The 23001-nt window shown below is 38.9% G+C and overlaps 1 protein-coding gene across 5 annotated transcripts in view; it reads right to left on the minus strand.

Moving 5' to 3' along the window:
• USP25 (ubiquitin specific peptidase 25) overlaps positions 1-23001 on the minus strand; it is an 87779-nt gene that overhangs the window by 56587 nt on the left and 8191 nt on the right. For 4 of the 5 annotated variants that reach the window (XM_064410891.1, XM_064410892.1, XM_064410893.1 and 1 more), the window contains exons 2-4: positions 10209-10286; positions 8962-9106; positions 63-186 (exon numbers count right to left, since the gene is read on the minus strand). In XM_064410891.1, coding sequence (XP_064266961.1) covers positions 63-186; positions 8962-9106; positions 10209-10286 — 347 coding nt within the window. Of the gene's footprint in view, positions 1-62; positions 187-8961; positions 9107-10208; positions 10287-23001 lie in introns of those variants that run through there. The other variant, XM_064410895.1, reaches the window with a different exon arrangement.

Raw genomic sequence — 23001 nt, forward strand, 5'->3', positions numbered from 1 at the left:
AAAAGCAATACAGGCCAATTTCCAACTCTTTAATTTCTGCTTTATATAAGTTGGTTGTTTACCTGCTAATGGCTTGTTCCTCATCTGTTATTCCAGTCTCCCTGAATGCCCTGTTTGATTCCTCCAAACTCAAGGCAATTGCCCTCTGAAGATCATCTTTATCATCTCCAGTGAGATCAATCACATCTGAAAAGCAAAACTATCTTTCTCAAAATTAAAAGTGAAACAGAATGAAAGGTAAGTCTTACTGTAGAGGAGAGAGCCCACATGGATTGCTGAGCACCATTCCAGTCCATCCCTCCTGTGCCCTACGCTCCTGCAACCACTAACCCTGCTAACTGCTCCTGTCTGCCTCCAAGCCAGATAAAAACCTCAGCAGCTCACTCTTGACATGATGGACTGTAGTTCTCCTTGCCCCTAATGTTTTTAACTTTCACAAAGCTATGGGACAAATTTAGGAAAACATGTTTTCTGAAAGCCTTCTTAAAGCAATACACTCAAATGCATTACTTCAGCTACTGCGTTCAGCTGCTTCAGGGAACACATAATGAAGAGGACCTTACTTTAAAAGGATACCTTAATTGAGCACAGTGGATTTTTCCTCCTCATGAAGGAACATGTAACAGTGTTTTCCCAACACAGCCCCAAATTCTACAAGTATTTTTGTACCCTGGTAAGCCAAATACTTTCATATAGTTTCATAACAAGTGGAACAATTTCTTACTCAACCTAATTATTTTCTGTCCTGTTTGTGCATTCCTTTTCTGAACATATTTAAATTCGATTTCACCTACTGAAAGTATCACATCTCAACATGAAAAAAACAAATACCAGAAGAAAATGAGGATCCATACTTGGATAAATGGGGAATTCTGGATGGACTACTGATGGAAAACATCTCTACTTCTGCCTTCTTCAAGAGCTGTTACTATACAAAGGATCAAAGACTGACAACCCCCATAAACTTCCTTACTTCCTGAGGGTAACAACAACATCCCTGCTCCTAATTCAAGTGGGATCCTACTACACACCACAACACAAATCATGTCCCCATCAGGCACAGCCAAGCTTTTAGAGAAGCTAGAGCCTCCAGGAATGTCCATCAGCTACACAAGACCTTAAAAAAAGTCAAGGTCACTGGTTATCAGCATTTCAAGGGTCAGAAGTCTCATTTTCCAGGTCAGACAGACAGAAAGAAAGGAATAGTGCGAAAGAGACACTTGTGTGTAGTATCAGACAGACACACACATGGAGCATCAGCTGGTTTGAGTCTCCCTCTTCCCAGGCAAAGTTTACCCAAAGAGTTATGAAAGGGACTTGCCTCCAGCCTGGGGTTTGGCCATTAGAAGAAGCTGAAAGGCTCTGGGAGAAAGAGATATGGATTTGAAACTGGCAATTGCTCACAAAGAGAGACAAGAGGCTTGTCAGCATTTCCACAGGTGAACCCAATTACTCCAAAGAGCTTATCTGTCTACTTCTGACTTTTCTCCTGCATAGGCAAGCCTGCTGTAGAGACTGTAGCTTCCCCTATTTCTCTGGGCTTTCTTTTTTGGGATGTTTCTGATTGGATCAGAACAAAGCACTAAACTTAGAATACAAAAGTCACTGCCATAGTCACTCACGAACAGAAAATGGGATAACCTGTCCTTGCAAAAGGCTGAAACCAGAAAACAGTTGTAAAGAAACTTTCCTATTAACACCAACATCTTCAAAACCTAGTTTTAAACTCAGCCCTGTTTTCTCCAAATAATGGTTGAACTTCTATTTTATTTAGTGGGCCTTTAAAGGGAGCACTCTTACCTGCAGCCTATACTAGGCAATCTGTCATGACCTAGAAGTATGGAAAAACAGTATTGCTATAAAAGCAGCACTTCCTAATTTTCTTCTTAGGCCTTCTACAGTCAGCTCAGATCTTCCAGTGTAACAGAAAGGTACTTCAACTCAGATGCCTGAAATTCTCCTTCAGAAGTACTAAAGTAATTACAACTACCACCAGCAGAAGTCTCCCCCAGAGAAGTTTTGATAAATATGCTGCCATGCTGAGAACAGCAATTTGGGTGAAAATACCACCTCAGCCTGGGTCACATGCAAACCCAGCTCTGTCCTACAGCCTGAAGCAGAAGGAGACTAGAAAGGTTGACAGATGAGAGGATCCCCTCACCACACACACACTACCTATTATGCTCTAAAATGTGGTGCTTGTGTTGTATTTTCTGCACGTTTACAAGGAGCCACACACAGCACCTCATCTTCCCTGGAGCCAAGCTGTATTTCTCAGAGTAGGAATAGTGGTCACAACCCAGCAGCCACACATGCTGATGGACAAGTATGGGACTGCTCTGGTCACTTCCTTACAGAGAAGAATATTCCTTGAGCAAGTCTCTTGTCAGGTAAGAGTGATGACATTTTTACATGACAATAAAGAAAGTTAGATTAAGAAGTCAGCTTCTCTATATGGGGACTATTTTCTAGAAAAGAATTCAATGTAGGTGAAAATGATGTATATAACAAAACCTCCCCTGTTATACAAAAATCTGTCTGGATAAACTCCAACTCTCACTTCAATTAAAATACTCAACTTCTTTGCAACTCCTTAGCTCTCTAATTTTTATTAATCTATACCACCACCTTATGTGTTTAGAAGTTTATTACCATTCGTATTACTAGAAGTTACATAATTTTAATATTAAAACCCCAAATCTTTTACTTCCATTTGCTTTCCAAAAGCAGATGAGCCAAAAGAGTTTGTTTTGGCATGCAAGGGTTTTGGAGCAGACACTACAGGATTCTGTTTAGAAATGTTCTATCCATACATTGCTCCTGCTCTGCAGGAAGAAAAAAAGACAACAGAGTGAAGACACACTCCCAGGTACTACCACTACATGTGAGTGGTGCAATCAGTTCAAGTCACAGAGGGTTTACCTAGCATAATTTATGTTTAAAAATAAATTTATAAATATCAGCTCATCCATGGTAACCTATTTCATGCAAGCTTTTAGTTCATACCAAATGTAAAATAAAAATGGTTTTGACATTTAAGCTAATGTCTTTACAGCTCACACAGTAACTCATTAACACTTCACATACAACTTGAATCCTAAATCATAAGATAATAAAGAAAACTTCAATAGGAGTCAAAAAAGGGTAAGTCTGAGACTAAACTCTTTGTTCTAAAAACAAACAAAAAAGAAGTATATATATTACCATGTCTCCACATTTTGCATTGCTTTCAGATGGTTATACATTCTACAAATGTACGTATAATACAGGAAATTAATGTAGTTTTCTTTTTTTCTCATTTTTATTTTAAAATCTATGTTTTATAAATTCTTGCAGGGGATGCTAAAGCTGCAGCTATGAGTAGCAGAACTCATTCATGAAACTGAGCTGCTGAAGTTTCCTATCTGACCAACAGATTACTATTTTAAGTATGAGTTTGAAGAAAAACAAAAATTATGACTTTTACTCAAAATTTTTATCAGACACACATTTTTCTTCTGTGATAGGCAGAAGGATGCATTTCATAAAGGTGTGGGACTAATGCCTCTTATCCAAATTTAGTTACATGACTCTAACTCACACATGCCAGCTTTGTAATACTCCTTTCATTTAGCCCACAGAACACTTCAGTTCTCACTGGCTCATCCTCGTAAAGGTACTCACCACTTTAATGACAAATAGCCTTAGAAAATGCAAACATTCTTAACCAGGCCATGACTAGTAAATAAAGTTTGCTTACAAGAAATTTTTCCATAAGTGTAGAAATTTCTCATCAACAGCCTGGTTTAAGTGCATGTGTGTTTATTCAATGAAAACTAACACTCATAATTAATCATCTGTTTTACTAAGAAATGTATTCTTAGTTTACAACATTATTATTATATAATAATGTGTCCTTCTGATACATAAGATTCAGAGAGTTTGACATTGTTTGTAATTCTACAAAACAATTTTAAGTTGTATATTGATATTTGGGACAAATACTAGTGTATGTATAATAAATGCACACACTATATCTCCACAGGTCTTTTTTTTTTTAAAAAAAACAACTTATTAATCTGTTTACTTAGGAAACTTCTATCATCATTTAAATAAATGGTTCTTACTGTTATTGCCTAGGTCATTAAAATAATTACTGTGTTGTTGACTTGCTACTTATATGAGGAGGAGGCAGAGAGTAGGAACTTCAAACTTAAGTAGGCTGGGAAACTCAGCATGAGAGACAGATCAGAAGAAGCAATTGAACTCAGGGATAGGCAATAAACATCTACAGTGATGCAACAACTGGAACAGGGAAAAAAAAATGAAGGGGCAGCCTTGATGGGTTCAAGAGTGCCAAGTATGAAAATTCAGCAGCAACATTCCAATTTCAACACATAAACAATATAAGGATTTTTAAAGGGAATTGAGACTGCATCTGGTTTATATAATACAAGCAGAGCTAAGCAAGATCCTGCATACTGCCACCTATTCTGTGATGTTAAATTCACAGTGGTCTCAGACTCCTAAGGTGAAGATTTAAAGGTATTTAGGTGCTGTATATGCCAGTTTTGGTTAAAACTGGATATGGGGAGAGCACCCAGCACCCCTGCAGCAATTAAGCCAACCCAAACTGCTGCACTGGTGCAAGAACTTGTAAATATTAGCCACCACTATCCCACAGCTTCCTCATCTCAGATATATTTACATCCTGCAACACCTTAAACCAAAGACTCTCACACTGATGGGGAAGAAGAAAGGCAATCATGACACAAAGCAACAAGTGAATCTGTAAGATGAAAAGAGGACCTCAAGGTACAAGACTCCTGACATTTTGAAGCGGGGACCTTGACATACCAAGCTGGCAAAACTCCCAGGAACCTGGATGGAGATGACACAAATAATCCTTGAAATAGAAGGAAATGTCATGAAGACACACAGTGATGGCTGAGTTAGGCAAGGTGACAGAAGAAGCCACTGTCAAATCCTACTCACAGAAACAATAAATGAACAGCTAGAGAATGAGGACTGACTAGGACTTGCGCCAAGAAGGATCCAGGAGCTACAGCCGACTCATGTTCAATCTGCAATTCACATAATCACAGCACTGAAGAAAATAGGAAGTGTTACACATCTGTCAGAGTACTACGTGGATATTTATAGAGATTCACCTATTTTTCTTAAGAACTAAGCTGATGTCTTCATTATAGTTTTGAGTGCTACAGCTCAGGAAAAAAGCATACTAAAGAAGGCCTAGATGAGAAGAAAAAAAATGGCAATAGATATAGGAAATGCATCCAAATACTTGAAAGGAATTTAGGCTGTTTCGTTTAGATCTGAGAGAAGTCTTTTGATACACTGTCTTTGAGCATGCAACATGTCATCTGAGATAAAAGGAATGAAGTGTACTATAATTTCCACAGGAGCACACAAGGAGTAAAGGACTTAACCTAAAGCAAAAGGAATTTAGGCAAGACACTAGGAGTCTAAAAGTAGGGGCAGTGAAGCTCCAAAAGAAATTATCCTATAAACTTTTCAGAGTCTCTAGAATAGAACAGTAAGAAATGTATTATAAACACCACTACAGAAGGATTTAGGTACCACTGAGCCTAAACTCTACCTCACTGGAAAGGACTGAGTGACTTTTGAGACACATGCAAAGCCTCAAAGTAAGAACAGGAAGATATAAAAAGCCAGAAGCTATAAAGTCTACAATCTTCAAATTGCTGTTTGTGGCATTTCATAGTTACACTGTAATATGCCCTTATAAAAGGGCTTGAAATCTTTTGTTTTGGCTATGGAATGTGCAATTGCAAAAACTAATAATTCAGTTTTAAAGAAAAATAATTGTGTTTTCAAAAGAGGGGAAGGAGAGAATTTGTCCTGACAGCTGTTTCACTGGAACACAACACAGCTTCCAAAATATATCTCTTCACTCTGTTCCTTCCTTTAACCCTGGGTTCTTCAAGTTCCTTCAATAATAAGAAGAAAATGGATACATTCTTAGCAATCCAACAGTTCTGTTGTGCAGCCATAGATGAAAATACACAAAATTACTTCAAATGGGAATAAAAAGGTTTCTAGAGAAATAAAATGAATATATTTCGAAGTACTACTAAACTTCTTTTGTTCTTCTTTAAGTATAATGCCTAGAATTTCCTCTACCAAGCAGAATGCTGAAATTACCTTGGACTATAAAGTGTGCATCTGTACTGTGGAAACCTAATGCTTAAGCACTTTCTTCTCACAGAGTGCAAGAAGGAAAAGAAAGTCAAAATGTTAAAACCACCTTTGAAAAGGATCAGATTAAGTTTGCATCACTGCTGATGTGAAAATACTACATTTGCAGGTGCTTGCACATGCCATTTTGAACAGACAAAAAGGCAAGCATAATGAGTAACATTATGATTGTGCAAGTCAGTCTTTGTTTATCAGATGGAGCATGTTTAATGAAAACCTATTATTTTTTTGCAGCTGCTGAGATGTTGCATTTCAGGTCTCCTTATACCTCTTACCATCCATGATGCAACTCTCAAACCACTTATGACCACTGTCACTTTTGAAGAGCCACTGCATAATTCAGGCTGTTATGGTACACAGTAACAGTTTCATTCTACCCCTTTAACTAAGTAACCACATTAAAGAAGTGTAGTCAGTCAAGCTCACATCTGGTACATCTTTGTGCAAGGAATACATTCAACAGCCTTTGTAAATGGCTGGAGTTTTTCTGTGGCATAAAAGACAGCGCTAGTATTTATCTGTGACTGTCTCCTTTCCAGTTTGGATGCTGTAACTTGGCAGGACCACAAAGCTTGGTGACTTAAACATCCCAAGTTCCAATTGCACAGAGGGAGTTAAGCAGCAAGGAACAGTAAGGGTGAGTTTTAATTAATTAATGTAATTATACCTATGTGGGATAATAAAGGGAGTCAAATTTGAGAGACAAGATCCTGTCATTAACTCAGCATAGCCACTGAGAACTGCTAAGACGTGTTATTTTGCAGAAGGGAGTCCTGATGGACAAAGCTGTCTGCTGAAGATTTCCCATCCTGTGCCCACCCTTCCATTCTCTCCTCACAAGCTCTTTCACATCCCCTTACATGACAGTGTTTACTAACACAGGGCCCTGCAACTTGGCCTTTTTGGTGCACTGCATTTCTTAAATCTAGAACCCAAACAATTACAGGCAAGTACATTACAAGGAAAGGTTTCTTTAAGTGCTCCAATATGATGAAAAGTTCACAAAGATGCCTTTACCTCATAATGTGTTTTCAGTCTAACTAAAACAGTAAAGGGCTCTCATCTTTGTTGTCAGTGAGGACCTGACCAAATACTAAAGATGCTAAAAAAAATTCAAAGCCTACTTTTCCCACAGCAGTTGATGTTTCTTGATCACTGACTTGTCGTGCTGTATAACTGTAAGGAATCTGCCTCCAGCCCTCCAGAGAAGAGAAGTGAATCCTGAAATTCACCTTGGAATGTACAACTCAAGACCTACCCTTCTCAGTTTGACCATCTGTCATGGGTAATGTGGGCTCTTGCAGATTTCATTCACATCCCTTGTCACCTAATTTCTTCAGTAAGGTTGTACAGCACAGTAAGTGACAGCAAAACTAAATACTTCTATTAATGGGATTGCTATTAAATCTAATTAAACACAGACTCCAAGAGAATCCAGCTTACTATTCCCCTGCCATAGCAGGCTGTCAGTACTAGAAACTATGACACAGTGGTGAGTTTGTTCTTAATAGCCTTCATTCTCTCAATGGCAACTTTCTAAAACTGAAAATTAAACACACAGGGAAGGTTGTGTATGTTTTCTTTCCAAAGGAATGAAAAGAAAAAAATACACAAAAAACCCCAAGCCACCCACCACAACTTACTGCATGGATAACACAACTACCTATAATGCACTTTGGACATTTTATACAGGGTTGCTAATAATACCAAGGATTTAAATGCAGTTTTCAGACTGGACATGGTGAGAATAAACTCATCTCTAATAAATGAAAAAAGTTTAAAATGTTCATGTCAAGGTTCTACGGACAAAAGATAATTGTACATTTCATAAGGAAATCTAACTAAACTTCATTACCTTGAAGCCACCATGAGCAAAACTAAGGAGGCACTAAAAAATCCTAACTTGTTTAATGAAATCTACATAGATGTACTACATATACGGCCAAAGAACTGGTATGTAATTAAAATATTCTCCATCTACATTGCAAACGGTGTAATGTAATTATAGCATCAAGAAACTCAGATTTTACAGATATCAATCCCACTACAAAACTTACTTGACTTTTATTTCTATGTTATTTCCTATATTTATTTCCAGAACACTTTTTTTTTTCTCCCCATAAAAATAACTATACACTAAAGCAGAGGATTAGAACCTGCAAGACTCAGAGAAATGCAGGTTGTGGGACCTTCTGCATGAACTAAATTAAATTGTTTAAAATCAGGTATATTTAAGGCTAATTTCATATATAAAATACCTACTCTTTTAGTACAGAATTCACACTTACCCTCCCACGTCTCCCTTTGGGAAAGTCATTCCTGTCAGGGAGGAGCTACTCTTAACAATATTAAGCTTTAACATATTAAGACAAACAATGACAGACTCTTCTCCAATTTTGTTTTGACAGAAGAGTACCCAGCTTTTGCCTTAAATTATTTACTGCATGACCCCAAAATAAAACTTGTAATATAGGGGAGGGGAAAAAAGGTAGAAAAAGATGGAAAGCCCAGTTACTCACCCTTTGATCAGTATCATACATATATGTAAAGGCAATGCCTAAAGGTAGCTCAAATAAAAAAAAAAACAGAACAACAAGAACAAACCCCACTGAAATAAGAAGAGAGAGAATACAAAATAATCTAAGAATTGATAGGTAAGAATTATCTGCAGATTAATAGTTATGTCATAGGCAAGGTTTTATTTCCCATGCCTTTAAACTAAATTTATGAAAAGATACCTACTGGTATCTGCCTGGCTGCCCACGCTGATGTATCTGTCATTCCCAGGAAGGGCTGTTTGGTAGTAAGTTGCCTCCTCTAGCTGGGGAACCTTGGCATTCTTCGCAGTGAGAAAAGCCACAGCCAGCTCCAGATTACCATTGCTGTCCTTTAAGAGTAAAAAAAAAAATAAACAAGTAAGAGTCCTCTCACCCTTTCTTTAATTTTTCTTAAAAACAAAGGACAGAATTAGCAACTTCAAATCAATAGCCATTGTACTGTCAGGTAAAATACTGACAAACTTTCTCAAAAAGAAAGTTTGCAATCTTGACATATTCTGCACATTTCACTATTTTTAACCACAATAAAGATAAAACATCTTACAAAAAATTGCTCTGGTAGCATTTTACTTATTTCAGGAAATAAAAAGGAAAAAAAAACCAGCTTGTAGTGTAGGTCAACCTCTCAACAAACCAGCACATTCATTGGAGTCAGCTTCAACAGGAGTCAGACAAATTCTTCTGAAAATATACAGTTTCATTTTTAAAGCCAGAGATACCAGCTTTTGAAAAGCATTTGTGCACATGACTTATGCTAACAACAACTACCTGTTTTTGTGTAGATATATATTTTGATTTAAATTACTAAATCCTCATTTACCATGTATAAATGGCTAAAAAGTTCTGCTTGAGGGAGACAAAGCATTTTTAAATTTTTTATATATATTTATTTATATGGAAACAGAGAGAGATCTGCCATTTTCTCCTTGCATCAAAGAATTCTGTGCTGTGAAATAAATTACAATGGTTGAAAAAACATTGAAACAATACCAAATTAGCAAAGGTTGGCAAGTTCAAGCAGTTCTTCATTCTACACAGTGAGCAAGGCCTGTGCATGGTAGAAAACAGCCACACATTGACAAGAAAACACCACTTGGTTCCTCAGGAGCTGATCATCTGTAGTAGAACCAACAGATCCCAAAACAATCCGCACAAAGGTTAAAGGCAAGACATAACATTCCTGTCTTTTCATTTTTGAACACTTGATTAATTTTCAGGTCAGTACTAAAAGAGAAGAAGATTCCATGCAAAGTGAACAAGCTATCATTATTAGCTTTTTTTCCTCCCCCTGAAATAAATTCAAGGGGGAAAGGGAAAGAAGGGAAGGAAGGGAAAGAAGGGAAGGGAGGGTCAGAGTAGGAAAGGGATGGATTTATGGCTTTCACAGGCAGTTAAAATGCATTCAGGTTCATTCAGCTCCAAGTCACTTACCTTCAGTGCCTGTTGTAGTACCTGGATGTCATTGATACCGGTGATCTCCCTCAGCTGATTTAAAAATGTTTGCTGGTGCTAAAAAGAAAACAGATCATCAAAATAAGATTAGAGACAAAAACCAGCAAAATAATTTCTTAACACTTACACTCCTCCACAAACATTAAAGGCATCTCCATATGAGGTTTATGCACCCCAAAGGGGTAGAACCTACATTACTCAAGTTTGCCTTAGTTTGTCTGGAATTTGGGCACTTTTTTGGGAATCATTAATTCCAAACGGTAATGATTTTGCATTTTATTGTGTTTGCTTGGTTTTGGATTTTTTTAAACTAGAAAATGGGTAAGATTATGCAACATAGGTTTAAGAAGCCTATATAAAGCCACAGTTGGCTCTTCTAAACAAATAAAACTCCATAGCTCTGATCTCCAGTGGCAGTAGTGGAAATAGCTGACTGAACACCCACCAAAACCAACTTCTTTAACTCCCAGTAATTCTCAACCCCATTATTTCCTTAACATAAACAATTCCTAATCATTCCAAACACAAAATCTGGAAATTCAACTTTGCTAACCAGTGAGGTGTTTTAAGAGAAATACTATAAAATCTCCAAACAAAAGTTTCTTGATACTGAAACAGAACTTTAGGAATCCATCCAAACTGCCTTCCTACACTAGTTGAATCCAACTCTCCCAAATCACATAAGTCAGCACCCACGACTGAGTTTAAAGCAACACTTGAAATGAGAAAAAGAACAAGAGGTTCTGGGCCTCTTAAATATTCACTCCATAAGAATTTTGAGGCTTGGTTTTGTTTTACTTTAATAAAAATCTGGTCCCACCCCTGTTTAGAGCCAACAGATGATTCACTGTGGTCATGCTCAGCTATCCCATCACAGAAGCAGAAAGCAGGCACTAAGCTGTAACACTCCTTGAACTCCTGTAAACCATTAAAAGCATCTTAACCATTAAAACCATGAAAAAACAGAGCATTGACCATTGTTCCATACTAACAAATTCAATTGCTCCTTTGGCAGATGGGAAATAGAGAAAAAATATTTGCAAATGGTTTTTCTTTTTTATTCTTTGCCCACCACATCCTGAACTCAAAACAGTAATTTCATCTATGAAAGAGAAAATTTTTGTAAAGCACAGGGTTTTGTTCACATGACAAAAAGCATAATTCCTATCAGGAACAAATAAACATTCTCCTGCTACTCTCCAAATTCAATTTAAAATAGCAACTATAATTGTCTTGCAGCTTCTTCTAAAGGACTTATTTTTTGCTGAATTATCTGGAATCAAATATTCAAATACCCTTATTCTTCTCTTATCACTACTTTGTATAGAGGAGGAAATTAAGATCTGCATGAATGCTGAATTCCCTAGTGAGAAATTAACCTGGCAGGCACTACTTCATGCCCTAATAAGTTGAAATAGAAGGCGTATAGTTCAGGATGTTTATGAATTACATACACAATCTTCCCTTCATTTATGATCCTAAGAGACACTACTAACAATCCAATTTGCCTCTTTCTTTTTTCTCTTCCTTTTAAAAACCCTTTTGTTGGCACAAGAAAAGTGAAGTGATGAAGGAAAACAAACTCCCACTCTATCCTCATCCCTCACCCCCTTGTTTGTTTACTCTGTGCATTTCGTAGCACTGTACAAAGCCACAACTTGTTTCCTCTATAAAGTTGCTTTCCTGCCCCTAAGTCTGGCAAGAATCAAAGAAATTAAATAGAGTATTTGGGAAAAATCATTACAAGAGCATTAAAATTGGCAGCACCAATTCAAGGGCACGTCAATAAAGTGGATTTCTTTTTCTATTTGCCACGAACATGATGGTGAACAAAACACAAAATAGTTTCACTATAAATTATTACAACAACAAGTTATAAGAGATTTCTGTATCTTCCACAATATATACAACACTTAGAAAGGCTGATTGGAGGATATTCATCGTTCACAGAGACTGGGAAAAGACAGAAGAGACAGTTTACCAACAAACAATCTCTTAGCAGTTCAAAATATTGGCTGTTAATTTATGAGCACAGCTGTGACTTATAAACTTGGACATCTGTAGTTTCCATTCATATTTCAGCATTCCAGTGTAAAAGTTGTGTTTCAAGGCCCCCTTCCCATGGACATACACATTTAACAGATCAGAACTACACCCAGAGATGCTCCTTTCTCATCAAGAGATGACTTAAGCATCCAAGTATACTTTTTTAAAGACCAAGAGTTTAAGGTACTCGGCTCCAGAATTTCTAACTGGTAATTAAAAGAACAACACAGAGAATCAAAAAGTACCATTGTTAAGTGACAGGAATTAAGAGGAAAATTAACATTTCTCCTGAACATCTTAAATGAAGCTTTGGGGCATTTGTCTGGTTAAGACATTACTGTTTCTTCAGCTAAATGTGGACAAGTTGCCACTCATTTCTAACTGACTTACTTCAAATCATACAGAAGTTAAATAATGGACACACTCCCTTTCTAGGAGTAGTAATTGACATTATTTCCACCTGATCAACATGTTCTTTTAATACTTGCTAATAGACTAACAGATCTTCAGAAATAATTGTTAAACTGCATAAGGTAGCTAAAAGGTCCCACTGGTGGCCTTCTCTTCCACACATTCACCATCTGCCCTCATCCTCACAGATCTGATGTAACTGCTTCCATCATCTTTACTATGCACTGACCTTTTTTGCAACTGGATGTTTAACTTGTCATTAGTCTCCTTCACTGTTATAATGACAGTATGTTATTACCCATGAAACTGTATTAACACAAGTAATTCTATTTCTTTTCATTACAAGTGGCAGAGCAGGCAACTGTCAAACCCTCTCCTCATTCTCTATCAGACAGTGAGATTCAATTTTCTTTTTGCTTTTCTTTTCACTTAAGACACTTATGAAACAATTGCATATTCAGAGAGCTTGTATTACTGAATTCCTGATATGACTTTATTTAGTGCATCTGTACTACTCTGCAAAGTCAAAATGGCTAAATTTTATTTGTTTTGAATAAAATTCCTTTAGCTCTAGTTACTGTGGCATACAGAAAACTGATGTTACTGTGACCCATGACTGAAGCTTAGAGATCAATTTCTAGTGCAACTGCTAAACAGTTAAGTCTTTTCTGTATGTTAGGAAATATTTAATACTACAGACAGACTTCTACATATGAAGCAAGCCACCCTCCTTACTGCTATTAATGCTCATTCAAATTACATTTACCCTAAAAGCTCAAGAAGCTTGGGCTAACTTCAGTTGAAGTGACTGTAGCCTACAGACCCTCAAATGTCTAAAACCACACAGATATATAAAATAATTAGAATAATAACTCACTCAGAGGCTATAACCAAAAATAGCCAAAAGAGCTCACCCTACACTAAAACAAAGGTAAAAAATTAAGAAGGCAGCAGACAAGTATTAACAAGTGTCTGAAGTACCTACACCAATGTATGCTTATGAAATCAGGTCAGTGAGAGAAGTTTCAGATCACAACCACCCTTTCTAACATAAAAAAGCTGCCATATCTTTCCAAGGCAGCTCTCTCCTGATCCCCTATTTTTTCCCAACCTTGCCTCAGCAGAGGTTTAAATTCTGAATTACAACTCACTTTACTTTATTCACTTTAATAAGCAGCCTCTCTTTTCAAATGGACACACAAACCAGATCATTCCAACAGAACCACGTGCTAAGAAATCCACCTCTGTTCTTTCAGGTTTTCCTGCACTCGTTTCTGTTTGCTATCCTATCCTCAAATTTACATGACTGATTCTGTATCTTTCCTCTAGCAGAGATCCTCCAGTTTAGTGAGGCAAGGCTCCAGTAATATCTGCAGCGTTAGGCTGTATGGGCACACATGTCACACACACACGCATTCTCCGTGAAGCCTGAACAGCATTTCACTCAACTCTACAAAGCCCCCAGGACCTGATCTCCAACACCAGACTGTGCTGGTACAGCTGCTGCAGGGTACCCCAAGTCCTTGGCCACACAAAGGAGATGGTATGGCTGCCCTGGATCCAGCTGCTCACACCCCTCAGTCCCACCACATCGTGCAGCAGTCTGTTCCCTGGGGCTTTCATGCACAAGCTATTCCCAGCCTTTCCCTTTCCTCTGGCTCCCTGAGGTATGTAGGCACTATGTATCTTCAGGCTTTCAGCTCTTGGAAGATTTTAACTAACAGGAAATTCTCCCATTTTCCTGGATGGAAGCCAAATTTGTGTATTAGGAATGCATGCCCTTATTTCCAAGTCTCTCCTTTTTCAGCCATCCCTCCCTTGCTCTCAGGAAATGCCCAATTAAGATTATCTGGTTTATAACCTCACACAATAGCATATTCAGTAGCTGTGCCAGCACCAACGAAGCAGAAAAGGATCTGCACTACTATCAGCTTAGGGAGATACTGTACCCAAATTAGTTCCACAACAGTACTGTAAACTCTGATAACTTCCTACAATCAAAGCAAAAAGCTAAATTACACAAATGTTTTTTTTAAACAAGGCAAATCTCATAAACTGACTAGTACTAAATTACAGTGAAGATAAATTTGAGGGGGGGAAATTAGCCACCTTTTGATCTGTTTATTTTCTCCTCTCTTTAGCTTCTGAAGAAGCACATGTAAACTTCAGCTTTATTCATGGCAACATCCAAATATTTGCATTTGCAACACAAGCACTTAAAAACTCAGAAAACAAAGCAACTGTTTTCCATTTCCAAGTGCAGATAAAGTTGTATGTTCAGGAATGAATGAGATGATCCAACCATTAGGAGGAGAAAACAGGATCTATGGCCTCACTACACAGTTCACATTTCAATTATGTACTACATAATGAAAATGCACTAGGGGCACCAAGCTGATTAGAAGTATGGAACACTTCTCCTATGGGGAAAGGCTAAGAGAACTGGGATTGTTCAGCCTTGTGCAGAGATGGCTTAGGGGTAACTTGCAGTCTTCTACACATGACAGGAGCCTCCAAGAAAAATGGAGAGAGATTATTTACAAGAGCCTGGAGTGACAGGACAAGGGGCAATGGCTTCAAACTGACACAAGTACATTTAAATTGTATCATCAGGAAAAAAATCTTTGCTGTGAGGGTGGTGGCACTGGAATAAGTTGCCTGGGAGGTTGTGGGTGCCCCATTCCCAGAAGTGTTCAAGGCCGGGCTGCTGGATGGGGCTCTGCACACTCTGGTCTAGTGCAAAGTGCCGCTGCCACCGGCAGGGAGGTTGGAAACAGATGATCTTTAAGGTGCCTTCCATCCCAAGCCATGGTTCTGATTCCTGAGGGATGAATGCTTTTATTAGTGACAAAAAGAAAAAGAGGAAATGCAGATGCTGAGAATGGCATTTTGACTCAGGCCCTCCACACAAATCCAAATTTCTTTACTTTCTAGTGCAACACTGATTTATAAGATCTGTTTATTGGAGGAAAACTCAAATGACACTGCACAAGTATTTTATATTAAAGACAATTCTAATGAAGTCTGAGCTGCAGAGGACCTGCTAATGGCATTGCTTGCAGACAAGTAGCTAATAAGCTGGTTTCCTCATATGATGCTGCTGTAATGAGAAGAACACTGAGAGCTTAGAGGAATGTAATCCTCCATAAAGAGGCTTTAAGTTTCTGCTACAAACAAACAAACAGTTTAACATACAAAGGACAAGCACACTAAAGACCCTCAATTACTACTGTGAATATAATTTTCTGCCACATTAATCATATCTCCCAGGAATAGTTAAAAGGCCCACACAGACACTGCTGTACATTACAGCTTCCAGCACCACAGATACATTAACCATTTTCATGGTTGGTCAAGTTCCAAATAGACAAATAAAACCAAACTCCTCCCATGAAAATATTGAGCTGAAACACAGGAAAAACATGCAGTCAGATCCAGAAGGCTTTGCTTTTCCCAGATCTGTCCTCACTATTTTTCTCCGTGTATGTGCAGAATAAATGTATGTATAAAAACATAAAAATTAGGAAGTGGTTATATGTATACCTTTTTTTTTTTGAAGCACTATTTTGCTAACGCAAAAACCAAGTTAAATCTCTGCACCAGCTCTAAGGTGCTCCTTAAAGTACAACAGAATTAGGTTCCCTTGCCCAGCATCTGCTATCTGGGCTTCCTTTTGTTCGGATATGAAAAGAGAAACCTCTTACATGACATTGTATCCTCTAAGAAAGTAGGTAAAGATATATTTTTACACACACTGTAATGCAAAATGCACCTCGGCTTTGGTTCAGACAAAAATCACCTGTGGAGAGTAAAGGACATGCATAAAGACAGCAGATTTTCAGTCTGGGACTGCTCTGCACAGGCTGCCAAAATTTGACAATTACAGCAGCAGCTTGTACAAAGTGCAACTGGACTGAGCAAAAACTTACTTCAAGGAGCAAAAGGACACAGTGTATGGAGTGTATGGCAGGAACTTTCAGCCAACCACAGCCTAACCCAAATAAAACTTGCAGGGGAAAAATGCTTGAGTGCACTACTTTGGTGTGTACACTCTTCTCACAAAAATTAAATTAAGGATTCTACTTAATCATAGCTTTATGTGACTTATATTGATCCTAGACAACACACAGAATACCCTCACCAGATTTCCATGCTTTTCATGCTTTAACTCGTGACTTTTCAATGAATTTAAATGTCAGATATTAAGGTTTCTACACAACATGAGATCATGCATTCATACAAACACTCACAATTCTGAGCCTCATATGTGGCCAAAAAAAAAATAATTTTTCACTCTTAGCATATACATTTGTCTTTATTCAAGCTGATAGTTAAAGATTTTGAGATAATATTTTAAGGAGAGGTTTGAGGAGTTTGGTTTGTATTCTCTGACACTAAATACAAGGCAAAACCCACCTCTGACAGTTATTTACATAAAAACACCCAGAAGTTATGAGCCAAATAATCACCTGCATGGGGGATACTCTCGCAATGAGCAGGAAAACCACCTGCTCTGTTCACAGGGGTAAATGTTAAAATTAGTCTATGAACTGATTTATGAACACTGTTGCTTGAGTCCATGTTTCCAGTTGCTACTCATAGGTAGTCCTAAATAAGCCTCAGGGACAGGATGCTCATCAAGAAAGGACAGCAACCTTAGTACTTACTGAAAACCAAAAGGTGCCAGAAATGCAAAATTACCAAGTTTTTGAGGTCTTTTTGTTTTAGACCATCATGATTTTCTCCAAACCCCACTCAGCACAACAGTGAGCTTCTCAATAGTAATGACAGCAGCTCTGAAATTAATTAACTACACTAAAACCAATGAGATCTTCAGTTTCACTTAACTCGACGCAAGTTAAACTTCAGGTTGTATTCACTGGAACCACCACAGGAAAATCTGCTTCACAAAAATGGCTTTGATTCTTACGTACTCCAGTAACTGTGACAGTAATTAGCAAAAATCTCTGCTCCAGTTCAATTTTGTTGAGTAATTAGTTACTGGTAGCAGTGGGAGGGGTCTTCCAAAGCACCAGCACACACTATCTGTAAAGTACACATAAATTCAGAAGGATTCCTCCAAGAGCTCCCCCATGGCCAACAGCTGGGCAGTGACATGGTTCACAGCCCATCCCACCTCAACACCAAATGACCTGCCAAAAACATGCACAAGCCATGGCGAACTAAAGCCAGTGGGGTCAGGTAGAGGCCACAGCAAAGATGGAGAGGGACTATTTACAAGGACCTGGAGTGACAGGACAAGAGGGAATTACGTCAAACTGAGAGGTTTACATTAATATTAGGAAGAAATTCTTTACTGTCAGGGCAGTGAGGCACTGGCACAGGTTGCCCAGAGAAGCTGTGGCTGCCCCATCCCTGGGACTGTTCCAGGCCAGGCTGGATGGAGCTCTGGGAAACCTGGTCCAGTGGAAAGTGTCCCTGCCCATGGCAGGGGATTGGAACAAAATGAGCTTTGAGGTCCCTTCCAACCTAGATCATTCTACGATATTTTCCAATCCCTCCTGGCTACTTTCTGTTCTAAAAGTTTATTTCCAGTTCACAGATATTTACCATCATGTATAAACATCCCATTTTACAGTGTCTGACCAGGTAGCACCACCAAGACTTAAGCTTTCTCCTCACAGGAAAGATTAGTACCTAGGGTAAAAATTTACTGTAGCCACTATTAAAAATGTTCAGTCTTGTCTTTCTGGTCTAAAGCAACACTGCTGTGACATCCACATTTTTACACTTTGAGATATTTTCCTTTGCATCCCAATCACAGCTTAACCCATCACATCAAACACAAGCTCTTCTGGGTCATGTTTGCTGCTCTTCACAGTCCTCTCACAGACCTAACTCTCAAGTGGAAAAGGCAGTTCTACTAGCCCCTTCAAACACTCAAACATTTATAGGATATTTATAGGGCTGGTTTTCCCCAAACAGACACCATGATAGCCTCACCCTGCTCTGCACAGTACCGAAGAGCTCCAAGGAAACACCAAACTAGCCCCTCACTATCACCCTGCTGTTATGATAACAAGGGCTACTATTCTAGGAACAAACAAACCAACTCTGGAAATCCCAAGTGTCCTCAGATCAGTGGGATCCCAGGCTCTGCAATACTTACAAACAGTAACACTCACAGGGACTGTCAGACCCAAGCTGCTTCCGAGGAGTCAGCTGCTCCTTCCAGGCTGCAGTTCCTGCCAGTGCTGGCCAGCCCAGGCTGGTGTTGCCAGATCCACTCGTCCCTAAGAGCCAGCACCACGACTCATCCAAACCTCTGGCAAGCCAGGCCAGGGTCCCAATAAACTATCAGAGAGGCGGTCTCTGCACTAAGTTGATTTCCTGCCAACTTAGTGAGAGCCAGGGCTGGGACAAGGGAGGGGATAAGACAAAGGCATAAGACAAAGATTGCACCAATTTCCACCGGGGTCAACTGTTGTGGAGCAGCAGCCTTTAAAAGAATGAGTTGTTTCTCTGCCATTATTTTAATTCTTCTTTTATCTAGTGAGAGAAGCTGATGGGGGGAAAAGCCTCCTGCAGCCCCCATCCTACCTAGGCACTATAGCAGAAAACTTACACCAATGGGAGATTAATTAAAAATCTCACAGTGGTAGAGATGTGGTGTTCCTGGTGTACACTTCTGACAAATGAACATGCACAATCAGATCTGCTCTTGCATGGGCTGAAATGCCATACAATATTCTCCACTCCCTGCTTTAGGTGTGCACATCCAGAAGGATTTCATTTACAGCAGCTGTTAATGGCACAAAGATCAAAGCTTCCCCTTCACCTCAAACTACTCTGCAACATGCCCTAGGAAAGCGATACCAGGAAGACTTTGCAATTTTTCCACACAAAATTCAGCATAGTACAGCAGAGAAATTGTAAATAAAATTTAAATTGCACTTTTTCACAGACAGGTCTGTATTACAAAGAGTTCACTGTATTCAATATAAGAGACACATTTGGGGAAAGAGTTCAGCTGTCTGTTTTGAATAGGACAGGAAAAAAAAACCCAACCAAACTTAACAGAAAGCCTTTCAATAAAGGTCTTCCATTTAGTCCAATTAAAAAAAAAATAGTAACATGATTTCCTACAGAAACAGGCATTGTAATCACGGAGTGGGCACGTACCCAGGCACGTCTACCCTCCTACCTCTCAAAAGCAACAGCTCAAGGTCACCTCCTGCAACTTGGCCTGCCTCAGGGATCCCCAAAGCCTCAGCAGCACGCCCAGGCTTCCCAGCACCTTAGCCAGCCAGTGTGTAGCTCCTGATCACACTGCCTGCTCTTGCCCACATCTGGGGCCACAAGAAGTTAGAAGAGACAACACAGAGGGCTTGGCAAGAAGAACAGAGGGGGAGAACCTCCACTGCACTGCACTGAGGTCTGCCAGAGGTGAACTCATCCCACAGCCTCAATTGGTCACCCTCCCCAACTGCTGTGCATTATAAGACAAAAACTACATCAGGAAATTCACACAGCACTATTTGCAGCATTCAGTAAAATTGTCTGATAGCTCATCGTGCCCTCCACTAACCATCTACAAAGAAATTGTGTGAAGAGACATGTTTTTAGCCTGGGGAGGGGCACATGGGCACAGACAGACACAAGGCACAACTCTACTCAAGAACACATAAAATCTGGGGCAGTGTTTAATAGGTTGCCTGGAAAGTGACAGGCTTCTGACAGCAATTCCAGCTTCTGGGGTGAGACAGCCTTTCCTGGTGGGTCAAGCACCAGGAAGGCGCTGGCACGGGCTGTGTCCCTGCAGAAAGGGACCATGCCATGGCCTGTGAAGGGCAGCCAGCAGCTTTCACTTGCACTGGGTAATAACCACCATGCAGGTGATGTTAAAATTGAAAGGAACTTCAAACACAACAGAGACACTACAGCATTCAGATGTGGTGAGATCTATATCAGGGACCAGCATGTAATTTTACTACCTCACAATTAAAGAAATAGTAAATTCAGCATTGCACTCCACAGAGGGCAACTGAAATTTTCTAGGCCATTTTCTTTCATGGAGGAAGAAAGATATTGCTTAAAGTTTGGGGGGCACTTTTTAATGGACCTTATATTAAAACACACATTTGCCTCACCTCCCACAGAAAGCTGAAGGTGCTATATTCTAATACCTTCGGACATGAGCTCAAGAAATCTACAATCACCTTGGTTCATAAGCACCTACCTGAAGCTTCAGAAGCTGACCTGAATAAAAGGGGTACAAAACATGCCTCTAACAAGTTCACATTTTTGGAAAATTATTTGAAATAAAAATTTAAATTCTGTGCTGACTTCTTAGCAGCAGCATTATGCCAACACATTCTCCATCAAACTACAGAGACGATAAACTCTGAGAGTAAAATCCTCAATCCTTTTCTGTTCAGTTAGATCACAAAGCACTTGGCAACTTCCCTGGCCTTTAAAAACTCAGCAGAGCCTGTGCACTGCACACACCCTCCACTCAGCACCAGCAGCAGGTGGCACATTTACCAGTCACCTTAAAATCAGCCCCAGAAAAAGCTTCAAGGCAACAAGGTAACTTAGCAAGAGCTGGAAGTGGTGATGATGAGGAAATCTGTCTTGTCTTCACCATTAATAGAGGTTACCCTGTAGACCTGCAGACTGTACCAAAAAGGCATCGCAGGAAGCTTCAGGCCAGGGGACAACTGTGGTCCAGACAGGGCTGTCACAAGAGACATTCTGTGGCTTTCAGCACTAAGTCCCATAAAACACATGCAAGACCAGAGAGAACTTTTAGAAGTTGCCAGTAAGCTGTCAGTTGTTTTTTAATTTCCAAAACAGTAATGGGATATAGACAGAGAAGATTTAACTCTAGTACCCCATTAAAAAAAATGTTATAAGCTTAGATGCCAGAATTAAGTAAAGCTTGCAAATTACTACTACCAAATAATTAAAAGATTTTAAAGTAAGAAAACTACACAGTAGTGGGAAAGTCTCTAAATGAAAAAAAAATAAATCCTCAAACAGGTGGGAAATTACATAAGAGATACAAGCAGAATTTGAAGAAAAGTACCTGATAGATGGGAAAATACATAGTACCAAGAACAGAAATCCCTGGGCAAGCCATCTATAAAGCTATTTAGCTTAAAAAAATATTTACAAGCTTAAAAATGTTCTCATAGATTTTCCCACAGTTCTACATCAAAACAAGGCAACAGTTAAAATCCGCAAAGTATAGGAATGCTTTCTCAGTCATAATGTAAGATTTCTGGGATACAATATAGTATTCAGTCCTCTAATCAGGCCCTTTATACCTATGCAGTGTAAAGTGTTAGGGGGAAAAAAGAAAGGTACTTTTCCAACAACTGTGGTCCTAGGAGAAATTTCTGTTTCAAAGTAACTACCTTTGAGAAGAATAAAATAAAAGCAAAAACAAAAGGAAAGTGCAGTAGGAGTCTGTTCCTGCCATCTCCTCTTCTGAAGAGAAGAGTGTCAAGTGCACACCCAGTCTTTTCCAGATGCTTGCTTTAAAGCATTCACAGCACACACCTGAATGTAAATGAATACTATTTTCAACTTCCATGTGACACTCTCCTTTTTTTTTTTTCCAGCTTAAACTCAGTAGAAACACAGCTAAATTCAACTTTTCAAAGTGGCTTTATGTTTTAAAGGAAATTTGATTGAAAATCAGAAAGTGTAATTTTTGGTTTGAGAATAGGAATAGAAATTTCAAGCACAGGTATCTGAGTTTCCTTGGAGTCACACAGCTGTGAGAAGGACAATTATCACACAAACCATGTGTGACCTCAAGCCTACCATTTACTATTCAACAAAAGTAAAAACTGGCATGAAATACAACTGCATAAATCACAGTCCAAAAGTTTTACATCTCAGACTCAGACCCTAATGTTAAGTGAACATCCTCTTCTAAAGGGAGCCCTCTGGATTCTGGGGTACAACACCAGTGAAATGATAATAATTGGCAGGATGAAGCCACAGGGGGATAGAATGCCATCATATCATGTGCATTTATTTCCACAAATTCTGTGTATGGGAAGATACATGGGTCAATTAGATTTAAATAGCTCCAGATCATGCCTTGCAAACACTAATGCCTCTCTGACAAGCTTTTATTAAATATATTGTTTTGTCTACCTCTGCTTACTGTAAAGCTGAAAATATGCTTTTACCTGATGGCTAAAAAAGCTGTAGTTAAGCATATTGTAAACACAATCTCCATTTTCTTGGCACCTAAACTTTGATAAGCTTGACTGTTGCCAATTAGTTTGATAACAGAAACATTTTAAAAGAAATACTGTGCAGAGTATCATTTTCTTCA

Source organism: Passer domesticus, chromosome 2, assembly GCF_036417665.1.
Source record: "Passer domesticus isolate bPasDom1 chromosome 2, bPasDom1.hap1, whole genome shotgun sequence".
NCBI classification, from domain to species: Eukaryota; Metazoa; Chordata; class Aves; order Passeriformes; family Passeridae; genus Passer; species Passer domesticus.